Source organism: Gasterosteus aculeatus, chromosome 20, assembly GCF_964276395.1.
Source record: "Gasterosteus aculeatus chromosome 20, fGasAcu3.hap1.1, whole genome shotgun sequence".
Lineage (NCBI taxonomy): Eukaryota > Metazoa > Chordata > Actinopteri > Perciformes > Gasterosteidae > Gasterosteus > Gasterosteus aculeatus.
The window spans coordinates 12,506,945-12,533,397 of record NC_135707.1 but is presented as its reverse complement, the minus strand read 5'-3'; the positions used below and the strand labels follow the sequence as shown (position 1 = coordinate 12,533,397).

Genomic DNA, 26,453 nt, shown 5'->3' with positions numbered 1-26,453 from the left:
TTCTTCTGCGAGTGAGAAACAGTCACAGATCATCTTTTGTCTTCTGGTAAAAAGAAAAGAAGCTAATGTAGGAGGACAAAACGCTGTGAACTTTATGTGAGATTCAAACTTTATTTTTGATACTTGCTGCTCCACCACAGTGCATCCCCAAAAATGTATTGACAGCAGCCAATAACGATCTTTTATAGCACCATGAACCATAAAATAGTAATCAATGCGGCCAAACGAATAAAGAATCTGCAAACACAAAAGCAATAGATCAGGTTCTTAACCCGTCCATACAAATTTGCTGAGAGAGAAATGGAGCTGAGGTCAGTGGAGCCTCTATCAGCTCACGCCTCTCTAGACAAGATGCAAAGGGAGATTAATCAATTCGGTGAGATTAATCTGCTGGAGTCCATGAATTACTGTGCCAACCCCCTTGTAGAAGAGATTTTCAATCAATTTCAATAGGATTATCCTGGCCAAATACGACTGGTCAATATAACACACAAGCATATATAGAATGCACAACACACTGCGTCAACTAAGAAGAACAATAAAATGCCTCTAATGACTCCTGCTGGCCAAATCTTCAACTAAAACTTTCAAGTCTTCTGAAACTCAAGCTTTAAGCTGAAACACTGAAAACACACATTTCAAAATAACTTAAAATTGTATCGCTTGCATTTCTGTCTGCAAAATAAACAAAAACAGCAGGCTGACAATCTACAATAGCAAATAAAGGTATTTGACTCAAAACCTATACGACATTGGCTCATGTATTTCCCACCTTGGTCATGAAGAATCATATAATATACTTGTGATGTAACGTAGTATGTAACATTCCCCCTTTTTTCTTTAAAGAAAAATTATTCAAAAAGATCAATTATCTCCACAATTATTTTCTCCTCTAACTTCATTCTTTCATAAAGACATTTAATAACGTCAGCGATGTAGTGCAAAGTCAAGATAGTAGCTCCCAAGTTACAGTGTATTTTCTTATTGTGATTAATTATGCACAAAAGACGGACTCAAAGCACTGAGAGAGGCAATATATAATTAAATGCAAACAGCTTCTTTTTCCGTAATCCATCACTGTTGTCACATGTTGCCCATCAAGTAAAGTTCTCCCATAATTCTTTGCCACACACTGTCCAAATTTCCAAACTTCAAAATCCTCTGCAGACACACAAAAACAAAATAGGCCTATATTGCTTTAAGGGCTTTGTAACAGTTTATATAACCATAAAATACTTTCCTTTTTTATCACAGGAGTCAACCCAATTTTTAATTGCAAGTCAATGAAGTTACCCGTTTGATTTTTGACCACTTGTAGTGGTTTGCATCCATTACATCGTTTTTTTCATGATTCTTTAACAGCAAACATGTACAATAGGGTTTGTTTTATTAGCAGTGCATGCAAGGTGGAAATCACAAAATCCGATCCTAACTACATAAATATTTTAAAACGGTTCAATCATCAGAACAATCTTATCGGGGTAAGTCTTCAGAGCACATCGAGCACAGGTTCAGTCATGGGCTGTAACGCAGCGACCGGTTGCAAAGTCTTTCCTGTTGAAAACCAAGAAAGGGGGTTTAAGTGTTCACAAATATTTTCTATTGTTCATTCTTCTTTGAGATCAAGAGAATATACACTGAAGACAAGTCTGTATATAATAACAAAAATAAATACTTTTTCGGCTGCTTCCTTTCATTTCAAGAAGCTGAAAACAATGATTAAGAACACTTATCGTAGAGAGATAACAAGGGGCATGAATACCAAACAGGAAAAGCAGAAGAAGAAACTTACACTGTATTTCAACCAGTAGAGGGCAACAGAGCAGAGACAATATAGTATGCACATTTGTTTTTGAATGCAAACAATATGTAACAGAAAGCAATAAACACCTATTTAACTGTGAAGTCAAATTAAAACAACCAATTGGGCTGTGGTTTTAAGTGAGGCTACATAGCAGAAACTGGGCAGGGGAGGTGTGTTGTCGTCCACCTGCAGGTTGGCGAAGAGATAAATCGTATTGGAACCAGAGCATCAGTGTCACTGGCGACTCAACTCGTTCAGTGTGTCCTATGTGTTATCTTTGTGCCACAGGTACTTCCTGTCTCTTCCTCCCTTTGCCTTTCTGTAATTCTCAACAAACTACTGGGTAACGCGCTCTTCAACTGTGCCTACCTGGTTACATTCAGCGTGAATTTAAAGTAATGTCAACAAGCTGCTAGTCAATGCTATTTAACGGTCTGCATTCTCAGTGGCTGAACGGTGGTCGTCATGGAGTGTGATGTAAATCATTGACATGGACATGCTTGTGCTGAAGGAAAATGTGCTTGATGTAATAAAAGACTGCATCTTAGTTTGCAAAAGGAACCATCTATTCCCCTGGCTCAACACGCTCAAAAACTGACTAGGAATTGGTTTAAGATTGCTGAATCGAGCCATTGGATTTTCCCTTCAGTAGCCTTCCATTAAATTTCTTCCATAGGATTTCTGACACCTATGAGAAAACCTTCATTGTCTAAATGCCATGTTCAATATTTTGTTATGAATGAGTTCTGAAGGTGTTTTTTTTCCTCTTGCATTGGTACCACAGATTGTTGTCATCTTAGGGAGCCTCCAAACTGTTTATTACCTTTACCTGACCTGGAGTCAGACAATTATATATTCAACAAACTCGGAGCAGAGGGGAGAAAGAGGCCCCTCCAGCGTGTTATGGATGTATTAAGGATTAGTTTTAGCAGACATAGTCCAGCAGAAGTCAATATTTCATGAGAACCGTTCACTTGGTGATACAAGCATCAAATTTGGCATGAATAATGCCTAAATACTACTCTTTCAGAAAAGCCCAGTAACCAGGTCCTGATCTAGGCATCACAATGTATGTATTTTGACGCAATTTGTAATTTTATCTGAATTTGCAGAACAATATCAGCCCTCTATATAATGAATGGCACATCAATTGTCCTACTAACCAAACCAAAAGCTGGTTGTCCCCTGAGATACCGGCTTATTGATTGTGTTTGACGTCTCTAGGGTCAAAACGAAGCAGATGAGGTAGACGCAGAGTGACGGCCTACACAAAAGTACCACCCAATTGCAGATGTTGTAAGTGAGATAATGGCAACAAGACTGAGGTTTTTGAGTTTCTGGCCGACTGAATTGTATCATGTGTGGAAAGTTTTGCAATTGTGACCGAAGGGGAACATGTTTTTAACAACAAACCAGAGAGTCTGGGTGTCAGAGACCTTCGTGTCAGAGAGTCCTTGCAACCACGAAGAGGCTGTCAGCAGAATCTTCCTGCACGCCCTGCCCGCATTTGATCAGCATATCAAATTTGTATTGATCAAGGCCGGTGATACCGACTTACTTATTCTTGCAGTCAGTGATTTTGGGACTCTGCAAGATGCGGGATTAGAAGAACGGTGGAGTTAAGCTTCAGGTGAGGTAAGTATCAGGTGGTTACCAGTTCATGACATGGTGAAAAAATCCTGTGGCATCCTTTTCTTTCACACCTTCGCTATGATGTTGTTGTATCAGCATTTTGTATTAAAGGAAAAAAGACTGCATTGCAAACCTGGGAAGTGTTCCCTGGAGTGTCTCGTCTCCAGAAGCTCAGCCAATACCCACCAGTTACAGATAATGTGGACCTTAGCTGGTTGAGAAGTTTGTTGTAACAATGTACGACAATAACAGCCCTGCTAATGGGGTTGATGAGGCAAAACCACCTATAAGGTCATCCCTTACGTAACGTGCTACATACTACATACCTGTCTGTATCCGGGGCCAAGCAACTGTATATGAAATGCATAGAGAAAGCCCTGCCAACTGGGGATGCCAAGAAGGGGAAATTGGGCGTGTGGTGACACGTCCGCAAATTGCTCAGAGCTGTCCACAACGGACAAAATGTGGGTACAAGACAGAATGCCGTGGAAGACGCGAAGGCTATCGCTTTGGCCTCAAGTGCACACAGCTGTGTGCCTGCAATTATGATGATTGACTGATCAACACTATTTTTGTAATATCTCTTGTATATCTCAATTTTGTTGGACAATTTGGACTGTATAATTGGATTTCTCCTACTGAGAAACCCATATTTTGATCATCAAAATTGGATAACCCAATTGCAGTTCAGGTATGTAAAGGCTGGTGGCCATCTTGGAAAATGGCGGCCATATCGTTTTTCCATTGTGGATATTTTTCAAAAATATAGGTCTTGAGAATTTCTACCAAATTGGATGCTTGTATCACAATGTGAAAGAGCTGGAGTAGCAGTATTCCAATGAATCAACCGTTTCTTGTCTCTTCAAGAGATGTTTAGGTGTCTGTGCTTAAGTCAAAAGTCTACAATGAAATAATATCTAAAATCCTCTTCAGAATACCTTCGATAGTTTGACTGGGCAATCCGACGATGATTAGATTGTAACAGGTTGAATTACATTTCCAGACACTCCAGTCCACCAGCCAAGCACAATCAGTCCCAGTTTAAAGTATTCTAAAGGACTTCAAATAGAATTAGTCTCCGAGGAGTTTCAGTTTTTGCCGCTCTCTGTTGGAGCAAGTGTTGGTTGAGGTTGTGTTTTCTCCTTTGCCTCTTTCTGGGCTTTTTTCTTCTCATCATCATCGTTTAAGAAGAAAAGAGGAAACATTCCGAGGATACAGCCGATGGCGACACCGATGGCTTTGCCCTGCACAGAGGAAAATGAAAGTAAAGAAATATTACGATAACATTACATATCTTTAATCTTATTTTTCTTTTTAATCAAACTGTCCTGTTGTATTTGATTATATGTTGGGTTGTTTTGCATAAAATTTTAAGAAAACTTTTGTCTAAAGGTATCAATAAACAAGAAATATTAAGCATATTTCTGCACATTTTATTCATGCAGGACTGCATGAATAAAATAGAAGAAAAAAAATAGAAGTGAGCAAAAAAATGCAAGATACATTCCCTCAACATGCGAGGACGATTGCCATGACCTCTCATTTACTGCCTGCAAAGACCATTTGAGTGTTACACTAACCACTCAACCTAGTTACATCTGACAGCATGCCAGGCCACAGCATATTCAAAATTCTTCAGGTTTTGTGCATAATAAAGGGGTGATGGAAGGGCCACATCACAGATACTTGTATCACCTGGTTTGATGTTTACCATACATTACACAAATAAATGAATCCCTCAAAATCGAAATGTGGGCGGTTTCATTAATATTCTATACACTCTAAATGAAGACTGTTTACGTGAAGAGTTCATTTGTCTTTCTCTCACACACATATAGACACAGAAAGGTGATGATACTGACTGCGTGAGAGCTGACTCTGGTCTGCCACATGTCCGCCTGTTTTGGGCTTAAGTCAGGGATCTGCATTCCCAGCCGATACGCTAAGGCTTCCACATAACCTGCCAGCCTGAGGAGAGGAGGAGAAAGACACAACAGAGAGGACTTAAACTTACGGTAACCTCATGAATTACGTCCAAAACAGTGACCCAGATGATGAAACTTCATTCATTCATTTTGCTAAGTGAACAGTTTGGACATATCACAAGATGGAAAGGCTGGTCAAGCAGCGCAGAGAGAGACGTGGGAGACATGACAGGTCAGTGATAGTGGATGCTCCAATCTTTGCCCTGTGGATGGCGGATGCTCCAATCTTTGCCCTGTGGATGGCATCCTTTATAAAACCAGGATGTCCAATGTAATTTCTAACAACGGGAAGAGACAAGGAGAGAGAATCCAGTGCACATAGAAAAATGAAGGTGCCACTTGCAATAAAAAATGGTGGAAAATCATTTTTGGTTCCACAAAGAACCTTGCAGACCATGGTTCTTTAAAGAAGGTGATGATTCTTTGTGGAACTCCAATGCCTTCTAAAGAATCATTTAAAATCCATTTTTTCTCTGTGTGTGTTTGTGTATAAATGAAAGAACTGCTTTACACAGAGGAGGAAGCAGAAGACCGACTGCAGCAGATAAATAGTATTCACCAAGCAACAGAGATGGAAATGGACTTCAGTGTAAGAGACACATAGTCCCTGTCCCTTGTACAGTTTTCTCACACCTCACACTCGGGTCTTTGGGCCCTCCAAGGTGCTAGGGCTCTGTTCGCTTGCCCACCTAATACAACAACAGCGTAATGAAATGTAAGAAACCTGAAATTGAAAGTGCGTGGCGAACTGCAGTACTATAATGTGTCCAGTGTGAGCAGAAAAAAACAGAGACAGTGTCAAGCAGTTCATGGGTGAGAAAAGACATTCAAGTATAATAATAATAATAATAATTCAAGTGTAATATTTTGACCCAGGTCTCATTCAGTCACTGGCACTAATGGATCCTTCACTACACACATAAAATAGGCTGCAGCTGGGGAGTGATGCGTAGAAAATAGCATATTTGGAGGAAGAGAGAGCGAGAGGGAGAGCGAGAGGGAGAGGGAGAGGGAGAGAGCGAGATAAGGAGGTCTAGACACACTCTGAGAATCAGACAGAATCTCAGACTTGCTGCACCAGAAGCAATAAAAAATATTTCTGGAGCAAGCAGATAACCTATTTACATCATCAGGGGGGCAATAGTTCACTATGTTGGATTTAAATAGTTTCTGCTCTGTTATTGATGGAGATATCTAGGATACAGCTTGGTGGAGAGAGCAGTGGGGCCATTAGCAGGCGTGTAATTCCAAATGAGTAAGAAAATCTATCAGGGACAAAAACGATAATAACAAACAAGCTACAAGTGACGTTTCCAAATTGGTGGTTAGAGTGTGACTGGAGTGCGATTACAGGAATCATCCTTTGTCAGGATAAATTAGGGTGATGCCATGCTTTAAAATAAGCATCTGAGGTGTCTTTGAGAATCCCAGAGTCCCTTCTTGTCTGTAACAGATACCTCCTCAGAGGAAGGCAAATAATGGGATGGAGCAGCACCTCCCGGAAAAAGAAGGTACATTTTACTATCATCATCATTTCATTAATTGCTGTTATCGGCTTTTTATAATACACACTCATGGAGTATGCGCCAAGTTTCTCTAGGTTTTTTCTAACTTGGCGACTTTCTTATTGCTTTATTGGCTGCCTTGTCTGCCCTATATTTCCAGTGATGCATTATGTCCATGGGAAAAACAAACAGCCTCTGAGCCCGAGGTGCAGAGCAGCAGCATCTGCAGTGACTCATGAGCCAAATTATAGACTTCAATGAGGTTGAGCTGGTACATCCGTCCAAACGCGCGCGCGCGCACGCACGCACGCACGCACGCACGCACGCACGCGCACACACACACACACACACACACACACACACACACACACACACACACACACCACACACACCACACACACACACACACACACACACACACACACACGTGGATGTAGTTGCACAGATTACTCAGGCACCAACACAGGACAGTTTAAACAAAAGCCGCAGAGCTCAGTCACCGTCTCTTGGTGGTGGAAGACAGACGTTGAGCGGATGGTTTACAAACAATCGCTGCAATATTGACCCAAGAGACTAGTGGCACATGCTGTAGTGGCAGCTGTAATTATTTGTGCTGTTTGACTACCCGGCTGAGAGAAACCACTCGAGTGGGGAAGCTGGTTCCTTTGCCTTCCACTGGGAGTCCTCGGGGGATCAGCTGGCTGGTGCACCTGAGCCTGTCTCACATCTTCTCCTCTCATCCTCTCTTACTGGTCGTCCTTGTGCTCAACGTTTCTAGTCACTAAAGAATTCCTTTGACGCTTTGTAGAAAATATGAACTAAAAGAAGCTGAGTTAGCAGAATTTTAATTAATCTCTAGGGGTTTTAATTTGGCTTGTTTAGGCAGGCGAGAACTATTTTAAGTGACTGCCTGAAAAGTGGGCATGTTGATCCTCTTCCAAGTGAATTGATTTTTGTTACTAGTGAGAGTGTAGGCCAGGCCAGCCACAGGAAACAATCAATGCTAATTTATGGGTACAGGGACCTACTCACAAATGTTTTTGTATTTTGCATTTGCTTGTAGCAAAAACACCTAAAAGAACAGTGGTTGAAGAACAGGTTGAGAACAGTGAAGAACAAATGCAACAAATAATGTCAGACAACAGGAAACATTCCAACAAACTGACAACTTAACAACATTTCTTATGGTGTTTCACCGTGTCTAGATGTTAAATTATCTTTTATTTTTTTAATTATCTTTGGGTTTTGGACAGCTAAACATGTCAGTGTAGTGGTATATAGGCCAGGGGAGTAGCAGTAAGGTCCAAAAAGCTCTATGTTGAAATGGTTCAGTTACAAACAAAAGCAGTGAAAATCTACAGCACCTCCTCTTCAGCGCCACTGACTCCCACCATACTCTCAATCACAGCGTTTTCTTTGTGTGTACTTTTAAAATGAACAATACTGTGATGCAAGTGTTGCTGTGATGGTAGGATTCAGTAAACAAACAGCCTTCACCTTTAATGGTTTGTATCCATCACAATAGGAAAAGGCTTCTCCTGTCTGGTTTAATCGAGTCTCACCATGACAGAATGGCCGCGGGGGCCCTACTTCTCCGCTCTGATGGAGTGGCGAACGCAGACAATCACCGCGAGGCACAGCTGCATGAGCACTGAGAGCGTTTGCAAAGCCCAGAACAACTTGGCTAATCCATCACACTAAAACAATGCAAATCAGCACTGTCTGTCGAGTTGTCTTACTCGCCTGTCTATTTATTACCTGTTGGGAAAACTTAAGTAACGTTTAAGTCACAGCAGTTCAAGCAATATTACTGCAGAACGCCCTCGAGTGTGCAGAGAAACCTCGATGTGTAACTGGTGTGTGTGTTCTCAACTAAACGGAGACGCAGACGTTGGAGAAGCCTTGCTGGATGTCTTAGGTGTATGTCATTTATTCAGAGACTATGATGTTGATTTTCGACCGGGAAGCATAACTTGCGTACGTGTCATCTCAACTTTATAATTCAGTAGCAGTTCTCTCCGTGCAGCAACTTGACGTATGCATGCATGTGTTTCAACTCTGCTCCTCTTTGTATTATTTAATAAATGTCCTGTTTAATGATTTCACACCGGCATTGACTTACATTATTTTTGCAACATTGCCATTTGAGTTCTGCCAACTTTCTCTAGGTATATTTTATTTGATATACCTACTGATCACTGAAATACAACCAGGACCTCCGAGGCATCTTCTATTAATGCTGGCAGGTTAGGAAGCTGATTGTGGTCTCTGCGGCCACTAGAAGGCCCTAAAGTAGCTAACAGTGATGAATCAAGTGATCCAAAACGGACAAAGATTTAGTTGTACTGCATTATTTCACTGGAAAGGAGAAACAGCCTCAAGATTTTTTTGACTTGTTTTGTATTTTGTCAGTGAAAGAATAAAACAGCCAGAAACCAATGAATAATATATAGAAGATAATTATATTAATGGATTTCCTTATAAAACACACATCATACATTTATGTCAATAAATTACAGGTTGACCGATGTGTCATGTGCCTGATCAGACTTAACTGCTTACAGAACTAATGTTGCATTAAATCCTCCCCATTACTTTATGAACATCCAATCCCACTATGATTAAGTAAATGAGGAATATAGTGCACATGAAATCATTCTTTATAAATTCCAATGACTTTGTTTCCTTTAGCTGTAAACTTACACGATTCACCATTAAGTCGGGTGCGCTCTCTTCTCCTCATGTCAGCTGAATGACATGACTGCTTTTCTGATTCCACTCTTTATCTTTGCATGGTGTCCTTTTCTCACAGAGTCCTCAGGGATGTTTTGCTGATTGTGATTCTTTTTCTCCCATACTGCTCATGCACTTTGCCATCAAAGTCATGAGTGCAATGAGATGGTAAACCTTTACCTTCATTCTCTCCGTCCAACAAAATGTTTGAACTGGATGACGGACAACACAGAGTTGTTGCAATCATTTGTGTAATGAGGTATAGACTATGATAGCTTTCTTAATATTTCATCATTTGAGTGGATAATGGTAATCCTAAATCCTCTCGCAACTTTCCGTGATTTGCAGGAACTGTAACAATGAAAATTGCCTGTTAGTGTGCTTGTGTGTTTGAGTGTGCGTGTGCAAGTCTTACCCAAGTCCAGCCAGATCCGACACCAGGTTGCCGAGGGCAGCAGCTGAAAAACACATTTCCAAAGCGAGTGAGGACATTTATGTTTGTATCTACGACTGCTCACAGCCAACCGGCTCAAGTCACAGTTTTTCCTAATATTAAAAAAAGTAACACTTTTTCCATGAATCACTAAGGCACAAATCTAGAATTATGTGGTAAATGAATTTCCCTCATTATCAATAGAAAATAGGAGTTATGTTGGCACAAAATATTTACTAATTATAAATAATGTAGTAACTTTACGTGTGCATAAGAACGAAGAATAGAGTAGGCATAATATTTAGCCCCATAATCTTTTCTACATATAACAACACAAAATACTGGTCAGTCAACATACTGCCTGTTTTCAGCATGTTGGATAACCAGTGAAATCTGAACTCATTAAGGAGACAGATGCACTGCTGAAGCCCACGTTGCTGAGCCTAACAAGTTCCCATGAATAATCAGGGCAGTGACAGAGGAGTGGAGGACGGGGCATGCCGAAATGACTAATGAGCAAGTATGTGTGATTATCCAAGAGTCGGGAGATGTCGCACGAAATAATCTGCTTGCTCGGTTGCTTGTACGCTACTGTAGTAGTGGCTGCTAATAGAAAATTCAGAGTATAGAGTATCTGTTGTAGCGACACAGACATCTGCAGGGGAACTGAAACGAAGCAGCATTGTCCTTTGTGGTAGGGAATATTCTGGCACAAGGTTTTGAGGGCTTCAATCCAACACCGGCTCTATTCCTCCTGAAAATTGATAGATGGTACAAATCTGAACAAAGGACCTGCATCCACATCAATAAGCAGAGAGGAGTTTGGAGAAGCCTTCAAATAGGCACAGTCTAATTAGTGAAGTTGTTTGCGGCGTGTCTCAGCAGGATGAGGACGCTGACCTTGTGGAGGAGTGAGTTCTATCGGCTCTTTGAGAAGCTCTTCAGAAGACTTCATCACTACTTTACAGCTAAAGGGCAAAGCAAGACGAGGGAAAAAGTTAGAAGATTTAAAAAAAAACTGAGCTGTGTTTTAGAAAGTTTTTCTTTTGTGCCAGATTATGTTTTTTAAATCTGTGTGTTTAGTTATGTTTATGTCTGACAAATGCTGCGTCAGTGCCACGGTATTGTTGCCAAACTATGTAACGAACTGTCTGTCTGCAGCCCACACTGCGTATTCTCTCTAAAATGTGATGGCTGATACCTCACAGTAATGACGTCCTCCACGTCCTCCATGTGACGCACATGCTTGAAATGTATATTAATAAACGTTCACTGATACAATTGCGGTTGCTAAACAATCTGTTCTTGGTCACGGCCTCCAGGCAGTGAAGTAGTAAAATAACTTAATTATAGATCATATCTGGCCTGATTATGTGGTCAAGTTACACAAAAGTATTTAGAAGTAGAGGTCTGGCCTGTATGCCTTTAATTCGTTCTGCTTCTCACTGTGTGCATTCGATCAAGTCCGTCTCCACAGGGCGCTGAGAGGTGCAATCACACTCTCCCACAAAACAAGAGATTGTGAAGCAATTCGAAAGATGTTGCCAACTATGTTACAGACCCTGTTAGAACATTTGTTGAGTAATAAAAGCCCTGTCCTAGAGCAACAGAGAGTAGGCTAAGCACTAGATCCATCTACAAAACCTGTTATGTTAATGCAGGATGTTTTTACAAGCTGTATTACCATTGTATTGATGCAATACAAATATGATAACCTATAAATGTAATTTATTATTATTAATTCAAACACCTCAGTCCCAAGTACATTACTATATAAACCCAGCGGTGAACCACTTTGGATGGGTGCCATGTCCATCTTCACTGAGCCCGTTACGCCACATGTGCTTCTAATAGAAAAAGTGTGATTGGTGGACTTGACTGCAGACTTGACGCCAGCATTTTATCTCTGTGGGACGATCTCGATAACTGCGGTCTCTTGATTTGCAGATCCCCACATGTCCCAAATGTGGCGAGAATGAGAAACACTGTCACTGCTGTGAAAAAGGAGTCTGTGTGATAGAAACTAGGTCGGCGCTGTGCTTCAGGAGAGAAAAGAAGCTTTCGGTTTCTAGTCTTTATGTTGCAGAGTAGTATTTTCCTGCATTTCTTCCCCCAAATTGTTTATTTACTGGGGATTGTAGCAGCTAGAACTCAGTGTCAGATATATTTATACCACCCAGAGATAACAGGCTCTAGCTGTCAATCTATCTGAAAAGGAATTCGTCATTTTCTCGCTAGATTTGCAAACTGATGAACTGATGAATTTTGCCAATAAATCCCAGTAGGCCTGGAATTGCTCTTAATCCCAATCATCCATTGATTGTAGAAATTTCTAAAGAGAAAATGTTTGGATAGCAGGGTCAAGTTATAAAGCTTGTTTGATGCGATAAGCACCTTCAAATGAACCATTTGTTCCTGAGGGTTGTTTTTTTCATCATCATTCAATATGAAAATTAGTTAGTATAACAGTTGTTATCAAAGCTCCGATCACTATTCACATGCAGTGTTATGTGACATGACCTCAGTCTCTCTCCAATGCACTGAATAGAACCAAGTGATGATATTTAAATGGGGCTCTTTTAGCTAAATGGATATTACACTCATTCAATCTGCTGGTGAAAGCTATTATCATATTTTGTAGTCTCTCTCCTTCTGTTTCCTTTGTCTAATGTTGTCTCACTTTCTTTTTTGAAATGGTGTCACAACAGTGTTGAAATTGAGACTTCAAGGCTTCATTATTAGAACGGCTACTCTGGCAACACTGAAATTAAAAATGCCTATTTCTATCTTTGTGCAAAAAGTTGGAGTCCGCTATGATTTGGAGCACCGTCACTGTAATAAGAACAGTGTCAGGGACTGTGATTTGCACTGTGGGCAAAATGTTTATGAGAACCTAAACCAGGTTTAAGGTAATTGTTGATTTGTGTCTAATATAAGATACGTTTCAAGATATTTTTTAACCAAATCTGGCTGTAACGTGATGGATTAGATGGATTACAAAAGAAATACTCCAATACAACTTGGAGAGAGAAGAAAACAACATCTGTAGTCCAGAAGATTAAGTCAATATTGATAAAAATGTTTGTCTTTGTGATTCAAGCACCAAATTTGGCATGAACAATGCCTAAATACTACTCTTTCAGAAAAGCCCGGTATTGACCGGAAATCCAAGATGGCCGTCCCTGAAAATAGAAATAAAGGTTTCTTGGTGTAGAACTTCAATGGCTTGACATATTTTGTTGATCTAGAAATCTCGACAAAATGTATGTATTTTAATGCAAAAAGATTAATGGAGCAAAAAAACATTCAACATGGCTTATATCTTTCAAGATAATGGTAATTTGTTACCCATAATTCACACTTTTTTCCCTTCTTTGATCAGCAATAGTTTCTTATGGATGAAGTATAAGTCCAAGTTATATTTTTGATCCAAATTAAAATGTTTTTAATGATCAACACGAGGTAACATTCTGTTTATTAACTCTTTGAGGTCTGAGGGCATTTTCTCTATTTTTACATATCTTCTTAAATTCACCTTTTATGTCATTGCACAAATGTTACATACTAATGTGTTATATATCAAAATTTGCAGAACAATATCAGCCCTCTAAAGAATGGTACATCAATTAGGGCTGAAACAAGGTCAAAACAAGGTCAAAACAAGGCAGAGGAGGTAGACGCAGAGTGACGGACTAAACAAAAGTACCACCTAATTGCAAAAACAAAGTTGAGTGACATTGTGTGTTAAAAATATAGCAGTTGTGACCAATGGGTAAGATTTTTTTTTTGCAATAAACGAGAGGGTCTGGAAGGCTAAAGTCATTGCAACCATGAAGAGGCTGACAGCAGAATCTTTCTGCACACCCCGAATGCAGTTGAGCAACCGATCAAATCCGTATTGATCAGGAAAAATCCTGTGGCATCCTTTTCTTTCAAACCTTCACTGGCTGTGATGTTGTTGTATCAGCCTTTCATATTAAAGGAAAAACCACTGCATGGCAAACCTGGGAAGTGTCCTACGTCTTCCAGAAGCTCAGCCAATACCCACCAGTTACAGATACGGTAGATCTCAGCGTGGTTGGGAGGTTTGTCGGTGCTGCTGAAGAGGGTAATGAGGCAAAACCACCTATTTGCTCGGAAGCTTATCCTATGATGCCATTCCACCTACGAGGTCATCCCTTGTGGAGCGTGTGAAAGGCGCTACTTACCAGGCCGGCTTGCTTAGCGTTGTCAACAATTTACTAAATGTGGGTCTAAGACTGAATGACATGGCAGATTTACAGGCTGTCCCTTTGGCCTCAAATACACACAGCTGTGTGCCTGCAATTGAGCACTGATCACTGATCATCACTAATGTATTTTGTCAATTTGGACTTTTTTCAAGTGCACAATTGGATTTCTCGTAACCAATATTTTGATACCAAGATCATCAAAATTTGATTACCCAATCACAACGCAGGTGTATCATGGCATTGTTTTTTTCATCGTAAACACCATGCTTTTTTGAAGAGAATTTCTACCAAATGGGATGTTTGTATGTTTGTAAGTGACAGATTGTTTCACAAATCTGCTGGGCTACTCACTCCTTTAGACGCGCGCTTTAGAAAGCAATCTGGACTGTTTGTGCATGGAACATATCAATATTTCTTATTAGATACTATGTGACATCAGGATTATAAGATTCACTTACCGGCCATGGTTGATATGCCGAGGACGACGCCGATGGATAACTCAATATGTGTGCCCTGGGAGAAACACACATACACACATACAAAAACACACATTATGGTTCATTTGTAATCAGGGAAGCTTTCAATAATATAAACTATGAGTGTAAGCAATGCAATGCAACGCATGCATAGGATCTCTCAATGCTTTTCAAAGAGGAATACAGAGGTTACATTTCTAATTGAGGTTAACTTTGTGTCATCATAAGAGGCTGATTTAGGGTCCGTGATGCCAGAATGTTTTTCTTTTGTTTTAATCTCTGGTAGAGACAACTTCCTCTGTTAATGTATAACAACATTAACTTCGTGTCTCTCTTCTCTTTTTAACTTCAAAAGTTATTTTTTACAATGGTTGCCAGAGCTTTTTATTTTCCAGAAAAAGGTATTTTGTGTATAGTGATATAGTGTTTTTGTATCTTCTTTCTCCTAATTCTGTTTTAGATGTCATTAGTTTACAAATACTCAGTAGAGAGGGTACAGCTTGTAGCAGGGAAATTATTACGAATTGTATCGGATGTTTAAAAAACCCCAAGAAAAAGTAATCTGAGAAACCAGAGTGAAAGACTGCAAACATAGACTGAGAGGAGTTATACAGAAATAAATACAGCAGCATATCTATTTTTCTCCTCTCCTCTGGTATTCATCGACAGAAAGCTTTCTACAGTAATATATTCTGTGTGCACAGGTTCCCCCTGTGGAAATGGAATCCCCAACATGAAGTAAATCTTTATACCCGCTGAGCTGCATGATGCTGACGTACTTACAGCAACAATCATGATGCAGTTGTCCAGGAATCCAAATCCCACAAATGGGATTGCATTGTGCAGCAGAACTGTAGAACAAAGCAAACAGAAAGTATGCAGATTGTGTTCATTTCTACATGAACAAAAACACATAATTCAGCCTTGCGGAGCAGAACTGTACATAATTAAGATACAAGATAGAAAAACACTATAGTACTAGTTTCCAGCCGCTTACCATATTTTAATTCTGCTGAAGTAGGTGGTGCAACTTCCACCTGTCCTAAAAAAGGAGAGAAGAAGGAAAAATGTATTATAAAGCACTTGGGACCGGTTTTTCTATGGGAGGGGCGTAAAAGGTCAAAAAGGAAGTCAGCAACTGATAATCCTGCTGCCACTCAGGCCTCACAGGAGGCTTGCTGACACAATGATAATAGATGGTGTGCGTCTGTTACAATTATTGTTTTCTTTATATAAATACATGTATTCAATTTTGATTCCCATTAGCTTGTTCTTTTTCTTGCACAGCTTTCGGCTCTCTCTGTTCTGCTTCAGCTTGCAGGTGCTACTTCCACTGTGTTGTGTTTTGTGTTGAATTTGTGGTCCCTGAGGACAAAAGTGCTTTTGCTTCAGAAAATGCCTCTCCTCCCTCCTCCAGCGGGTCTCCAGAAAAATGCTCCTCACAGTAAATATAAATGCATGTTTGCATTGCTATCACTTCCCATGTCAATTTGAGGTTAAAAAAAGTAAAATTAATACTTTTAAAATAATTTTATAATAATAAACTTGAAAAATGAAAAGAACAAGACAACATCTGCCTCCATCCTGTCTGCTGCCCTCACCAGTTTCTATCTCCTTTACAATCCGTTCTTTCCTTTCAGGACTCGGTGTCGCATTACAAGCTTCACGCGGCAGTTTTCAGTTGGACTCTCGTCTCATATTGCCGACTGTTCAGCCCCCTCATCAGCAAAAAAACAAAAGGCACTGCTGACATATTCACAGAGATGCACACAAACATATGCTGGCCATCAGGGCTTATACACAGTCTCCTGCCTCCTGTGCAGAGTCCCCCCGGCTACTAAAGCGTAAACTATCAACCTACAAGACGGAAACAAACTTTACAGGAAGCGTTAAGATAGTTGGCTTCGGCAGTTTATTACAAGAACACATTTTTTTCCATTTATTATTCATCCGCGGGTTTTTCTAAGATTTAATTAAAGGCTTTCAATGATCCTCTAGGGTTTGTGTGAGCCGACGATGTTAGTCTACTGCTGCATTACCCGCTCAACCTTTCCCACTGAAACCTGATGCTGAATTGTTTTTAGCTGAATTGTTTTTAGCTGTTTTATGACCCAACCCTTCATAAAACACTTTTTTGAGCCAAAAGTGCAGCTTAAAATAACTGTACACTGGCACATATCTTAAAATGTTCTTATATTTCTTATAAAACGCATGGTCAGTCTTTACATTATGGTCAAGGTGTGTAACAGAAAAACGAACAATGCTAAGAAACAGCCCAGTCATCAGTCTGATCCTTTGTTCGAATCTGTCCCTTCTTGACCAGATAGAAGTGCAATACATCATTGTGCCTTAAATCAGAAGCCGCTTCCTGCTACATTTCCAAAAAAATGAGGGCGAATGAAAATGCACCTGAATCACTGACTCATCACCAGTTACATGAAAGCTCCCACTAACGAGATACAGAATTGCTTGGAGACTTTTTCTCTCTTGTAGTTCACTGTGTTTCTTCCAGCTATATATTCTAACGGCTAAGGCTGACATGCCTGCTTATTTCCCAAAGAGCTCTGCTGGTATAAAGTATCGATTGCATGGCCAACTGGATCCCTCAGAGCTGCCGTCGCCAGAGACTTCAATTCCAGCAGACTCGAGCGGTGAAAAAACATTTAATGGTCTGTGAGAAGAGTCTAACCACGAGCATAATTAAACATCAAAGCAGCCATGGTTCATTCTTCTCAAGCCTTCAGGTATCCTGCATCATCCTACTACCGAATCACCAGTGTTGCCAGACTTTTTTGTTTTGCTTCTGTTTGTAGAAGTGTTGGTTTGGTTGGACATGTGTATTTGACACATGTCCAATTTGATTGGACGTATTTGATTTGATGTGTTTGATTGGTGTTTGGTTGAGTTTTAAAGCGAGATGTTTTGTTTCACATCGCTGTTTTGTAATTGCTTCCTGCTCATAAATGTCTGTTTGAAGCAGCGAACATCAGCAGTCCTTTGTGATTGTTTTAAGGCGGCGTCAAAGTCACACTTTCCCGTCAGCGTTCTGCAGGGACAAACGGCTCCTTCCACACGTTGTCTCTTGGTGCCGGTGCACCATGGAATGAAAGTGGGAAGAAGTACAGAAGACATTGGGGATAAGTCCGTAGTAGGACCAAAAAGAGTTTTCTCTCAGCAAAACTGTTATGATGAATAAATGTCTTCTGGTCCATTCAGTCAGTGATATATAGAAGCAATATCATTTTTCTGCAAATTCAGGTGTTACATTTATAGAAACAAGAACATTTAAAAAGAGGGCATTTTTCATCACTGTGCAGGAGGACAACGCAGTGTGCGTGTGTAATTGCCTCGGCTAGTGTGTGTCCCTTCAGCATTTGGTCTCGCAAATGTAGAACAAGAGACATTATCGTTTTCCCCTCTGGATTTTATAGATTTTTGAGCATCGCTCCTCAGAGACACAGAGGAGGAATTCTCACAATCATCACAGAGTGTTGATACAACACCGACTGTTGTGTGAAGCGGTGTGTGTGTGTGTGTGTGTGTGTGTGTGTGTGTGTGTGTGTGAGAATGTGTTCATAGAACAGGAACAATGGAAGTCTGTTGCTATTATTCATCAAACGCACTGGTATTCATCTTTGATTTATGAGACCGGAAGGAGCTCATTTCCAAGCACACAGGATATGGATCAAGATGTCAGGGAAAGACATTATCGGTAGTATTGAAATGGGGAAAAATTGTGGGTGGGATTTAATATTATAGTGGGAGAACTTTTTGTATGAGGTCTAAATTCATTTTTGTAAGAATGGGTGATTAGATTTTCCAACTAACTAGCAGTAAATATGAAAGAACGTTCAATTCAATAAGTTTCTATATCCACCGGTCTTAGATCTCACAAGAAGTGTAATGCAGTTTGGACAAAATGAATTCACCTTCAAGCTTGTAATTTGCATATAAACTGTAACTGTGAAAGAAGCCTATTAATTTCTGTTTGTCTATTGACCTTTACCAACCGCTTATGCACTACTGATACCGGAGGACGCATCACATCATCATCATTTGAAATATCGGTCTGCTGAGGGAAAAATAATAAGTACGCTCCTAGAAAATACAAATTAGCTTGTCAGTTTATACTGTGCCTGTTAGAGGAAAAAACAAACATTGGGACATCACACACAAATGGAGGCCTGAAGAACTTCTCCCCTGCGAATTCGGTAAATAAATCATTATATATATATATATATATATATATATAGATATATATATATATATATATATATATATATATATATATATATATGACAAACACACTATTCCCCCATTGCCAATTAAGGCAGCTGTAGAGGACTAAAACAAAACATAAAACAGACCACAAATTGTTGAGAATATCTCCCTCATAAATGGCAAACCACAATCGACTCGAGGAAAAGAAGAACTTAATTTCCTCCGCATCTAAAGAGGACACCCAGCAGTAGGGGTAAAGGACAAAGCAGGGAGAGAAAAACTTTTTTTAATTGAGCAATGGGCTGCTTACAATTCCTCACACTGAGATGCAGCTCACAATGACTTCCCTTGTGGTTGCAGAGATATAGTTCCTGGGGGACCAGACATTTACAGCACATCATAACGGAGATGCAAAGATTCCACCTAAATTACAGGAAACGCTCACCACATCTTTGTTTGTGATTGGACATGATACCTGCGGCAGCACTTACGTTCACACTAATGGTTATCAATGATGGTGCCAAAAGTCAAGCTGGTTTTCAATCATCCATGCGAGATAATTTAGTTAATTGCATACAGCCGGCCTCTTAGCTGTTTATCAATCGTTAAATTAATGTCCCTACTTGCCGATGGTACAGACAGAAACTCATGCACGGGTTCACTTATTCTTGCTAATGACAAATCATGCAGAGGTGTGTACACATCTGCCTGACTCTTTTATTGCTTTTGATGCTGCATGTTACTGTTCACAGCAGCAATGGTAGGGAACAGTTCGTACACAGTGTAACGTTCACACAAACTAAATTGACTCACAAACTATGAGACAGCTGTTCATTGAGAGACAGTTTTACAAGATCAAGATGCATCTTTCTGCTTCTGAATAACATCTGAAATTGCTATGCAGAAAAAACCCCTAATATTTTTATATTGATTTGTTAAATTGGAACCTATTGTTATGTGGAGCTAAACATAGCAGACTCAAAGTTTCACTCTCATACATTAAAACCTAAAAATGGTCAGATCAGCATTAAAAAGCTGGAAGGAGAGTAATGGCTGAATGTGTGAATAAGAAACATGTTTGCTGACAAACTGCAAACAAAAAAAACCCATCCACTTTCATAATCCCCTTCCAGCATGGAAGTGAACTATGATAGTAGATGTTCTTACTACAATATCATCATCAAGGCCGAAATAAATTCACAAGCAAGGTAGGTCACTTGCTATCTTGCCAAGTTAAACCTACAAAGCAGTACATGCAGGGCTCGGAAAGAACACGAGCCTTAAAATCTACTATAAAATGCTGACTTTAGTCGTGTGGGACTGCAGTGAAATCAGCAGCCATGGCGACGGCGTAGCAAGGTCAGTCACAGAAGCCTCTGTGGGGCCCAGGTACAAACCAAGGAGAAAACTGGGAGGCGTGATGTATAGTGCATTTGGTCTCATATCTCATATAAGTGTGAAAGGAGGGACGGAATTAGAGCAGGACAGATGGGAGGTAATGAGAGGACAGTAATAACAGCAAGGATCACCAAAACAAACAAACTTTGAATATCCAACACGTCCTGCTGTGAATGATATTACCTGGGCTCCGTGGTGCCCATGTGATTTGATTCATGTCTTGATCCATCTGTCTAGATTGCACAAGAAAGAAGAGCCATATGCTGCCGTTTCCTCATTTCTTTCATCTATTCTATAAAGAAAATCGAACTAGTGCCAGAATGACAACTGGAAGACTTTCTCAAGTGGAGACGCAATTACGTTGCACACTTTACCTCCCTTCATCGACTTTGCATTGTGTGAAGGTGCCTCCTTTTTCACTGCTATCGGCCGGCAAAAAATAGAATGAATTCCCGAAGAACCCACTCAATGTTTATAAGCTGTCAAAATAAAGAGAAGACCAAATGAGGAAAGCATTTTGTCCAATAAGCAGTTTTAAACTAACTTTTTTTTTTGTATATTAAGCTGGAACCTTTTGACTGAATTCAACTTGTGTTGATAAATCAGAAAGTTATTAAGCCTTATGTTAGCAAGTGCCTTAGCTAACTACAGCATGTTGCTAACACATAGCATTAGCTCGCTAACCACAAACTTGTCCTATACCATTATTTGTGTTCTCACCTGCACCTCTGGCAGTGGTGACATCATTGACAACTTTCGCATGTGACCCTTGTTAACTGGCTACAGGCACTGGGTTAGCATCTAAGCCCTCTGTTGCAGGTGCTGCAGTCATGTTTCATCTGTTCGTCATGCACATCTGTCTCCAGTCTGCTCACCAGCTTATAGTATGTTTACCCAGCTGTTCAACCCGCCATCGCCAGATTGTCATTTCAACTTTAGCGATCGCCAAGTAGCTCACGGCCATCTCAGACATTTCCAATGTTTCTGCTTTGTCGCGTTTTGTTTAACTACCCTGTTCCTCCTGTGTCTGCCGTCCTGCCAGCTATTAACTAACTTCAGAGCTTCCCCTGCTTGCCATCCTTCTCCCTCATTCCTCGCCATCATCTCTATTCCTTCCTGCTGCCACCAGACTCCCGTTCCAAGTCATTAGGCTGCTATCCAGATCCTCTCTTACGGTAAAAACGCTCTTCTTTGACTATCTGGCTCAGCTCAAACTTGGAAATGTTCATCAAAGCGGATGCCTCCACTATTTTATTTTTATACCATACTGAAGATGCTCAGTTGTTTGTGCAGATGTCACCATGGATTACCATAATGCAGCAGTGTTTGTAAATCAGTAAGACAAATATGACTGCATGAGTAGAGGCAGAATGGAGAAATTAGTTAAGGTAAGAAATCTATAATCTAAAAGTCTGTGAAAACGGATATGGCTTCCCCTTTCAACAAGTATAGAATATAATATGGCACTTCGAAAGCAAAGCTTTAGGCATAAAACATATGAGCCATCCCTATAAAACATACACACTCTGAAGAAAGAGTAAAAAGTTTTGTTCCAGGTTTGATTGTACTCGCTGAAGAACGATGTTAAATTTTAGGACAAATCTGAGATGATTTTTCTGGAAAAAAAAAAATGAATAGGAGGTTTGTTCCTGCCAGAGATTTTTATTTGCACTGCAGCATCAATGGTTAGTTGAAAGTCAAAAAGAACAACCAGACATCCTACAAGCAGGGAAATTGCCTCCATTTCGTTTCCTCCCACATTTTCTTTTCCACCCGCGGACTGAAGGAAAGCCACGTTAGTGTAGTGGATGCCACGGAGTCACTAAGTGAGCTAAATGAGCCCAAAGCGCCGGATGGAACAGACGGATCTCCGGTTGCTCATCCTCACTCAATCAGTCGTACATACATAGCTTGGTACGGTAGCTAAATAACCCTGAAAATGATTCATTTGAGGGTTTACTAATGGAATCTGGTGATGAGGTCCTCATCATAGTTACTGTGAGGTTCTTTTATTTCCTTTCTGCTTCTCTATTATACAATCGCAACGAGAATCACTAGAGTATTACCTAATGTCTCATAACTTAATAATTCATATTTCCTTTTATTTGATATAAATATCCTAGTCCAAGGATTAGTTGGTTTGTTATTTCAAATATTTATATTTCTGTGCCATCGAAAGGCCGGCGGAACAGTCACTTAGTCTTTCGCTGACAGCGTTGATGACTATTAGTAATCAGGATTCTGCTTTATGTCACAAATTAAAATTGATTTTCACTTGTGCTTCCGGGTGAGTTTTATTATCCTAAACTGTGTAAAAAAAGAATTCTATGGAAATGGAAACTGGAGCAGACAGAAAACTGAAGAGCTTACATTACAATGCACTTATAATCGATTTGTCAACATTGTACCGTTTCCTTCTCTGATCCCCTTTTGCATCGCTCTCTATCAAACGTGATCGAAACACAACCCATTTCACAACTTTTCTACCGACACCGCAGGCCTCCTCAGCTCTACGGAGTGTTTTAGCATCTTTCAGGTCTTTTGATTTCACGGATTACAGCTTTATTGTTCTGTGTGATCAACTGGTTTTCTTCTGCAGCAGTCAGCTGTTTTCAGCATTAACCTCTGATAGACAGAGAGCACACAACCTGCCCATTCCCAAACGGCAGACGAGGTGAGCAACTAGCTGGTGATGATCATAGTGCAGTATTTTACCAGCCAGGTGGCTGTTGTTGAACAAAACAGAGCTAAAAGGGAGAGAGAATTTGAATTTGTATTCAGCAATAAAAGAAGAAAACCAGAATTACAACTCTAAATAACTGCTGCTGTTGCAGTGTGTCTACGGGATGCGCCTCAACCAGCGTGAGTGCAGCATAGACTAACCTAGAGGACTGCCCAGTACCAAGATGATAGGTCACCATCTCCGGCATTCAGCAAACCTGCATATAAACCACAGGACAACACGGGCTTTAGCTGCATGTGCCCTGCAGCCTCTGGGTAGAGTCATGGCAGATGTCATTAAGCCTGTCGCACAGAATCAATCTGTCAGGCGGAAAGTTGGTGAGCGAGTGAGTCGACCGCTCCGTGGATCACTGACTCAGCTGGTCTTCAGCCTAAAGTAGGTAAGACAATCCCAGAGGGTTCTTATAGCGCCATGGTGAGGATGTCCGCAGAGTGCAGCTGTTCAGGCCACACAGGTGAGAACAGAGGAAAGCAGCTGTCCTCTGTTGTCCCCGCAGTCCACCGGCAAACACTATTCTCTCATTTGTGGTGGACAATTGAAAAAGAAATCAATCTAACTGGTTGGGGACACAAAAATTGGATCACAAAAATTGTTTTTTTATCCAGAAATGCACCAGATGCACCAGAAGCTTCAAATCTCAAGCTAATGTTTCAATTGTTATGCCACACTGCGCTTTAAAAAAATACATTCTATTCTCGGATATTTCGCGACAGAATCATGCTCATGAGGGATTTAGAGCAGTTTGATCCATGTTTAAATTACACAGGAAACACTGCATGTAATCAGGATGCAATCATCCAAATTCGACAGGAAAATGATGATGTACTTTTAGGAGCACTGAGCATGGAGAACATTATTGAAATGCCTCGTAATGGAGGCCGGCTAATGAGTCCTGATACACGGTGAGAACGAGGACTGGACTCAAGGACTTTTTGTACACATTTTTTTCTAAATAAGTCAATCACCTCTGTGCAATGAGGGGAAACATTTTGTAGGAACCGAACAAGGTTAAACACCACCGGGCAATAAGTATCACTAAAGGTGTGAACATTAAATAAGAAATGAGGGTCCCTCAATAAAACATAACTGCTCTTCTTTAGCAATATAAACTTAACAAGCATTGCTATTGTCTTCACGGGTACGTTCAACATTCAGCAGTCTGATGCTAAATGGTTCAAAGCGACCTGGTATACAGTGTACTGAGAGTGGTGTAACGGGAAGACCAGTATTTATTAAATAGCGGATATCGGATTGTGGGTGCAGTGGAGCGGAGAGACTGCAGCGCTTGTTGGGATTTGTAGGAGACGTATCTGAGGGTTACGCTGCAGGGTGAATCTTTACTCCATCATGAGACACAACAGCAAACAAGTCTACACTGAAATTTCCACTTACGCCCCCAAAAAGTACAGCAATAAAGCAACGGTGCTTTTTTTCTAGAGCTCTGATATCAACGAGTTTTTTTTCCCTCTGACAAAGTCAAAAGGGCTTTGATAACGTACGCAGGATATATTATTACTGTTGTGGTTCTTTCTTCTATCACTGCGGAGTTGTATTCCACATTCAAATCCAATATCCAACAACTTGGCAGACGTGAAACTTTAAAGTCATGAGACAAATTTGCCCAAAGGCATTCTGAACTCGAGCCGAGAGCAGCAGACTGCCAGAGAGAACCTCATGTGATGCAGAGCCTCTTCATCATCACTCTGTCTATTCCCTTATTGATCTCCCCACTTCCTCCTTTTCCTCTGCGTCTGTGGGACATACGCCGTGATCCTCCACCAGCCTCATCATTCACTGTTACGATAAAAACCAACAAATGCTCGACTTTTGTGAAATAAAAAGGGATTACATCTGATACTGTTTTTGAACGTATCTGCGTGTTCAATGACACGAGTGACAGTGCCGTTTGCTCCACACCGGCTCGACGTGGCAACGGGAGTTACACTCATGGCGACACGCTGCATTGATCGCTGCCTATGGATGGGAGCGCAGAGGTCAGAGGTCAGACGCCCTGGCCGGCTTCGTTTCAGCACCCAGGGATGAGCCGTCTCTCCTGCGTGGAACTACTACGCTTCACCCAAAGTCTTCCAACATTGCTCCCAATAAAAATCTCAAAGAGTTGCATCAACATATCAGCAGTACCGCCAATGACGTGATGACACACACACACACGTGTGTTACGCTGTACTCACCTTGAGCAATGGCAATGGACTCGAACTTGTGCAGTTCTCGCAGCAGACAGGTGCGCTCGGAGGGATGGAGGGTGTAGATAAACTCCTTGGCACCCCGGGGCGAGTTGAGGGGCTCCACGGTCTCGTTGAGCGGATGCGTCCCCAGCGCACGCCGCTGCTCCAGAGGCCACCGCGGAGCAGGCGCGTGGTGCTCGCCGAGTCCCGCTGCGGCCAACCCGGTCCCGGCTCTCAGGGAGAGGGCGGGCCGCAGGGCTCTCCGCAGGCACGGCAGCATCGCCGGGATGGGGCTGGAGCGATGCACCGCGGTGGGGGAAGCCTGGTGGAGAAAGAGTGGCGGACAGAGAGGGAAAGAAAGCCGGGCCTGGTTACCGCTGTGGAAGAGAACCGCCATAGAGCCGCTCAACTCATATTTTGACATTTATCGTTCGATAAAAGCCAGTGTGCGGGCAGCTCGGGGAGGACAAACGGGCCTCGCGGTGAATACGACGCGTTTTTTAAGAACACAATGACCCAACACCATCTCACCAGCCGTTAGAAGAACAAACAAAAGAAAGTAGGAAAAGATGGGACAGCTGTCCGAAAAGTGTTACCCGGACGCACCTCGGTCGATGCTCCGCTGTCCCGTCCAACAACCTCCACAAGAAAGAGACGGAACACCTCGCGGACAACAGACGCGTGTCTTTGTTTTTTTTTGTCCCAGCCGACGAAACTGTCCGGGTAGTCGCACGAAACCTTCACGCAGCTAACCGGCCGATGCGGTTTGCACAGAAGCCCATATTTGCGAGGGTTGGACCCCGGCCGGTTGTAACCTCTGGCGGACAGGATGGCGCGAGGCGGATGGGAGGGGACGCGAGCGGCCAAGCGGCGTCTGTTACGCACGCGCGCGTCCCAATAGCAGCGCCGCGTTCCCCCGTGCGTAACTCTGACGGCACCGGCAGACGTACGTCAATGCCCCGCACGGGGACGGCGTGGAACAGGCAGGCGCATCGAAGAAAAAAATGGATTTATTTAAGTTTGTGGAAATAAAAGGTGCTATAGAGTTATCAGCAGAGACTGAATTATTCTGTTTTTCATACAGTGATGAAGGTCAATGGACGGT

At 41.3% G+C, this 26,453-nt stretch overlaps 1 protein-coding gene across 1 annotated transcript; it reads right to left on the bottom strand.

Annotated features, from left to right (window-relative positions):
- Positions 1-91: 91 nt before the first annotated feature.
- LOC120810103 (transmembrane protein 65) lies at positions 92-26,211 on the bottom strand. The gene is made up of 9 exons (XM_078095310.1): positions 25,955-26,211; positions 25,355-25,670; positions 15,798-15,842; positions 15,584-15,651; positions 14,783-14,837; positions 10,075-10,117; positions 5,299-5,404; positions 4,375-4,680; positions 92-1,554 (listed from the first exon to the last, which is right to left on the bottom strand). The coding sequence occupies exons 2-8, from the start codon at positions 25,626-25,628 to the stop codon at positions 4,525-4,527; spliced, it is 747 nt and encodes a 248-aa protein (XP_077951436.1). The 5' UTR covers positions 25,629-25,670; positions 25,955-26,211; the 3' UTR covers positions 92-1,554; positions 4,375-4,524.
- Between the last annotated feature and the right edge of the window lie 242 nt (positions 26,212-26,453).

Coding starts and splice junctions, on each gene's coding strand:
- LOC120810103 (XM_078095310.1), bottom strand. CDS start 25,628: ATGCTGCCGTGCCTGCGGAGAGCCCTGCGGCCCGCCCTCTCCCTGAGA. Junction 15,652..15,797: donor TTCAGCAGAATTAAAATATG/GTAAGCGGCTGG, acceptor TTTGTTCTACAG/TTCTGCTGCACAATGCAATC. Junction 14,838..15,583: donor ACTGCATCATGATTGTTGCT/GTAAGTACGTCA, acceptor TGTTTCTCCCAG/GGCACACATATTGAGTTATC.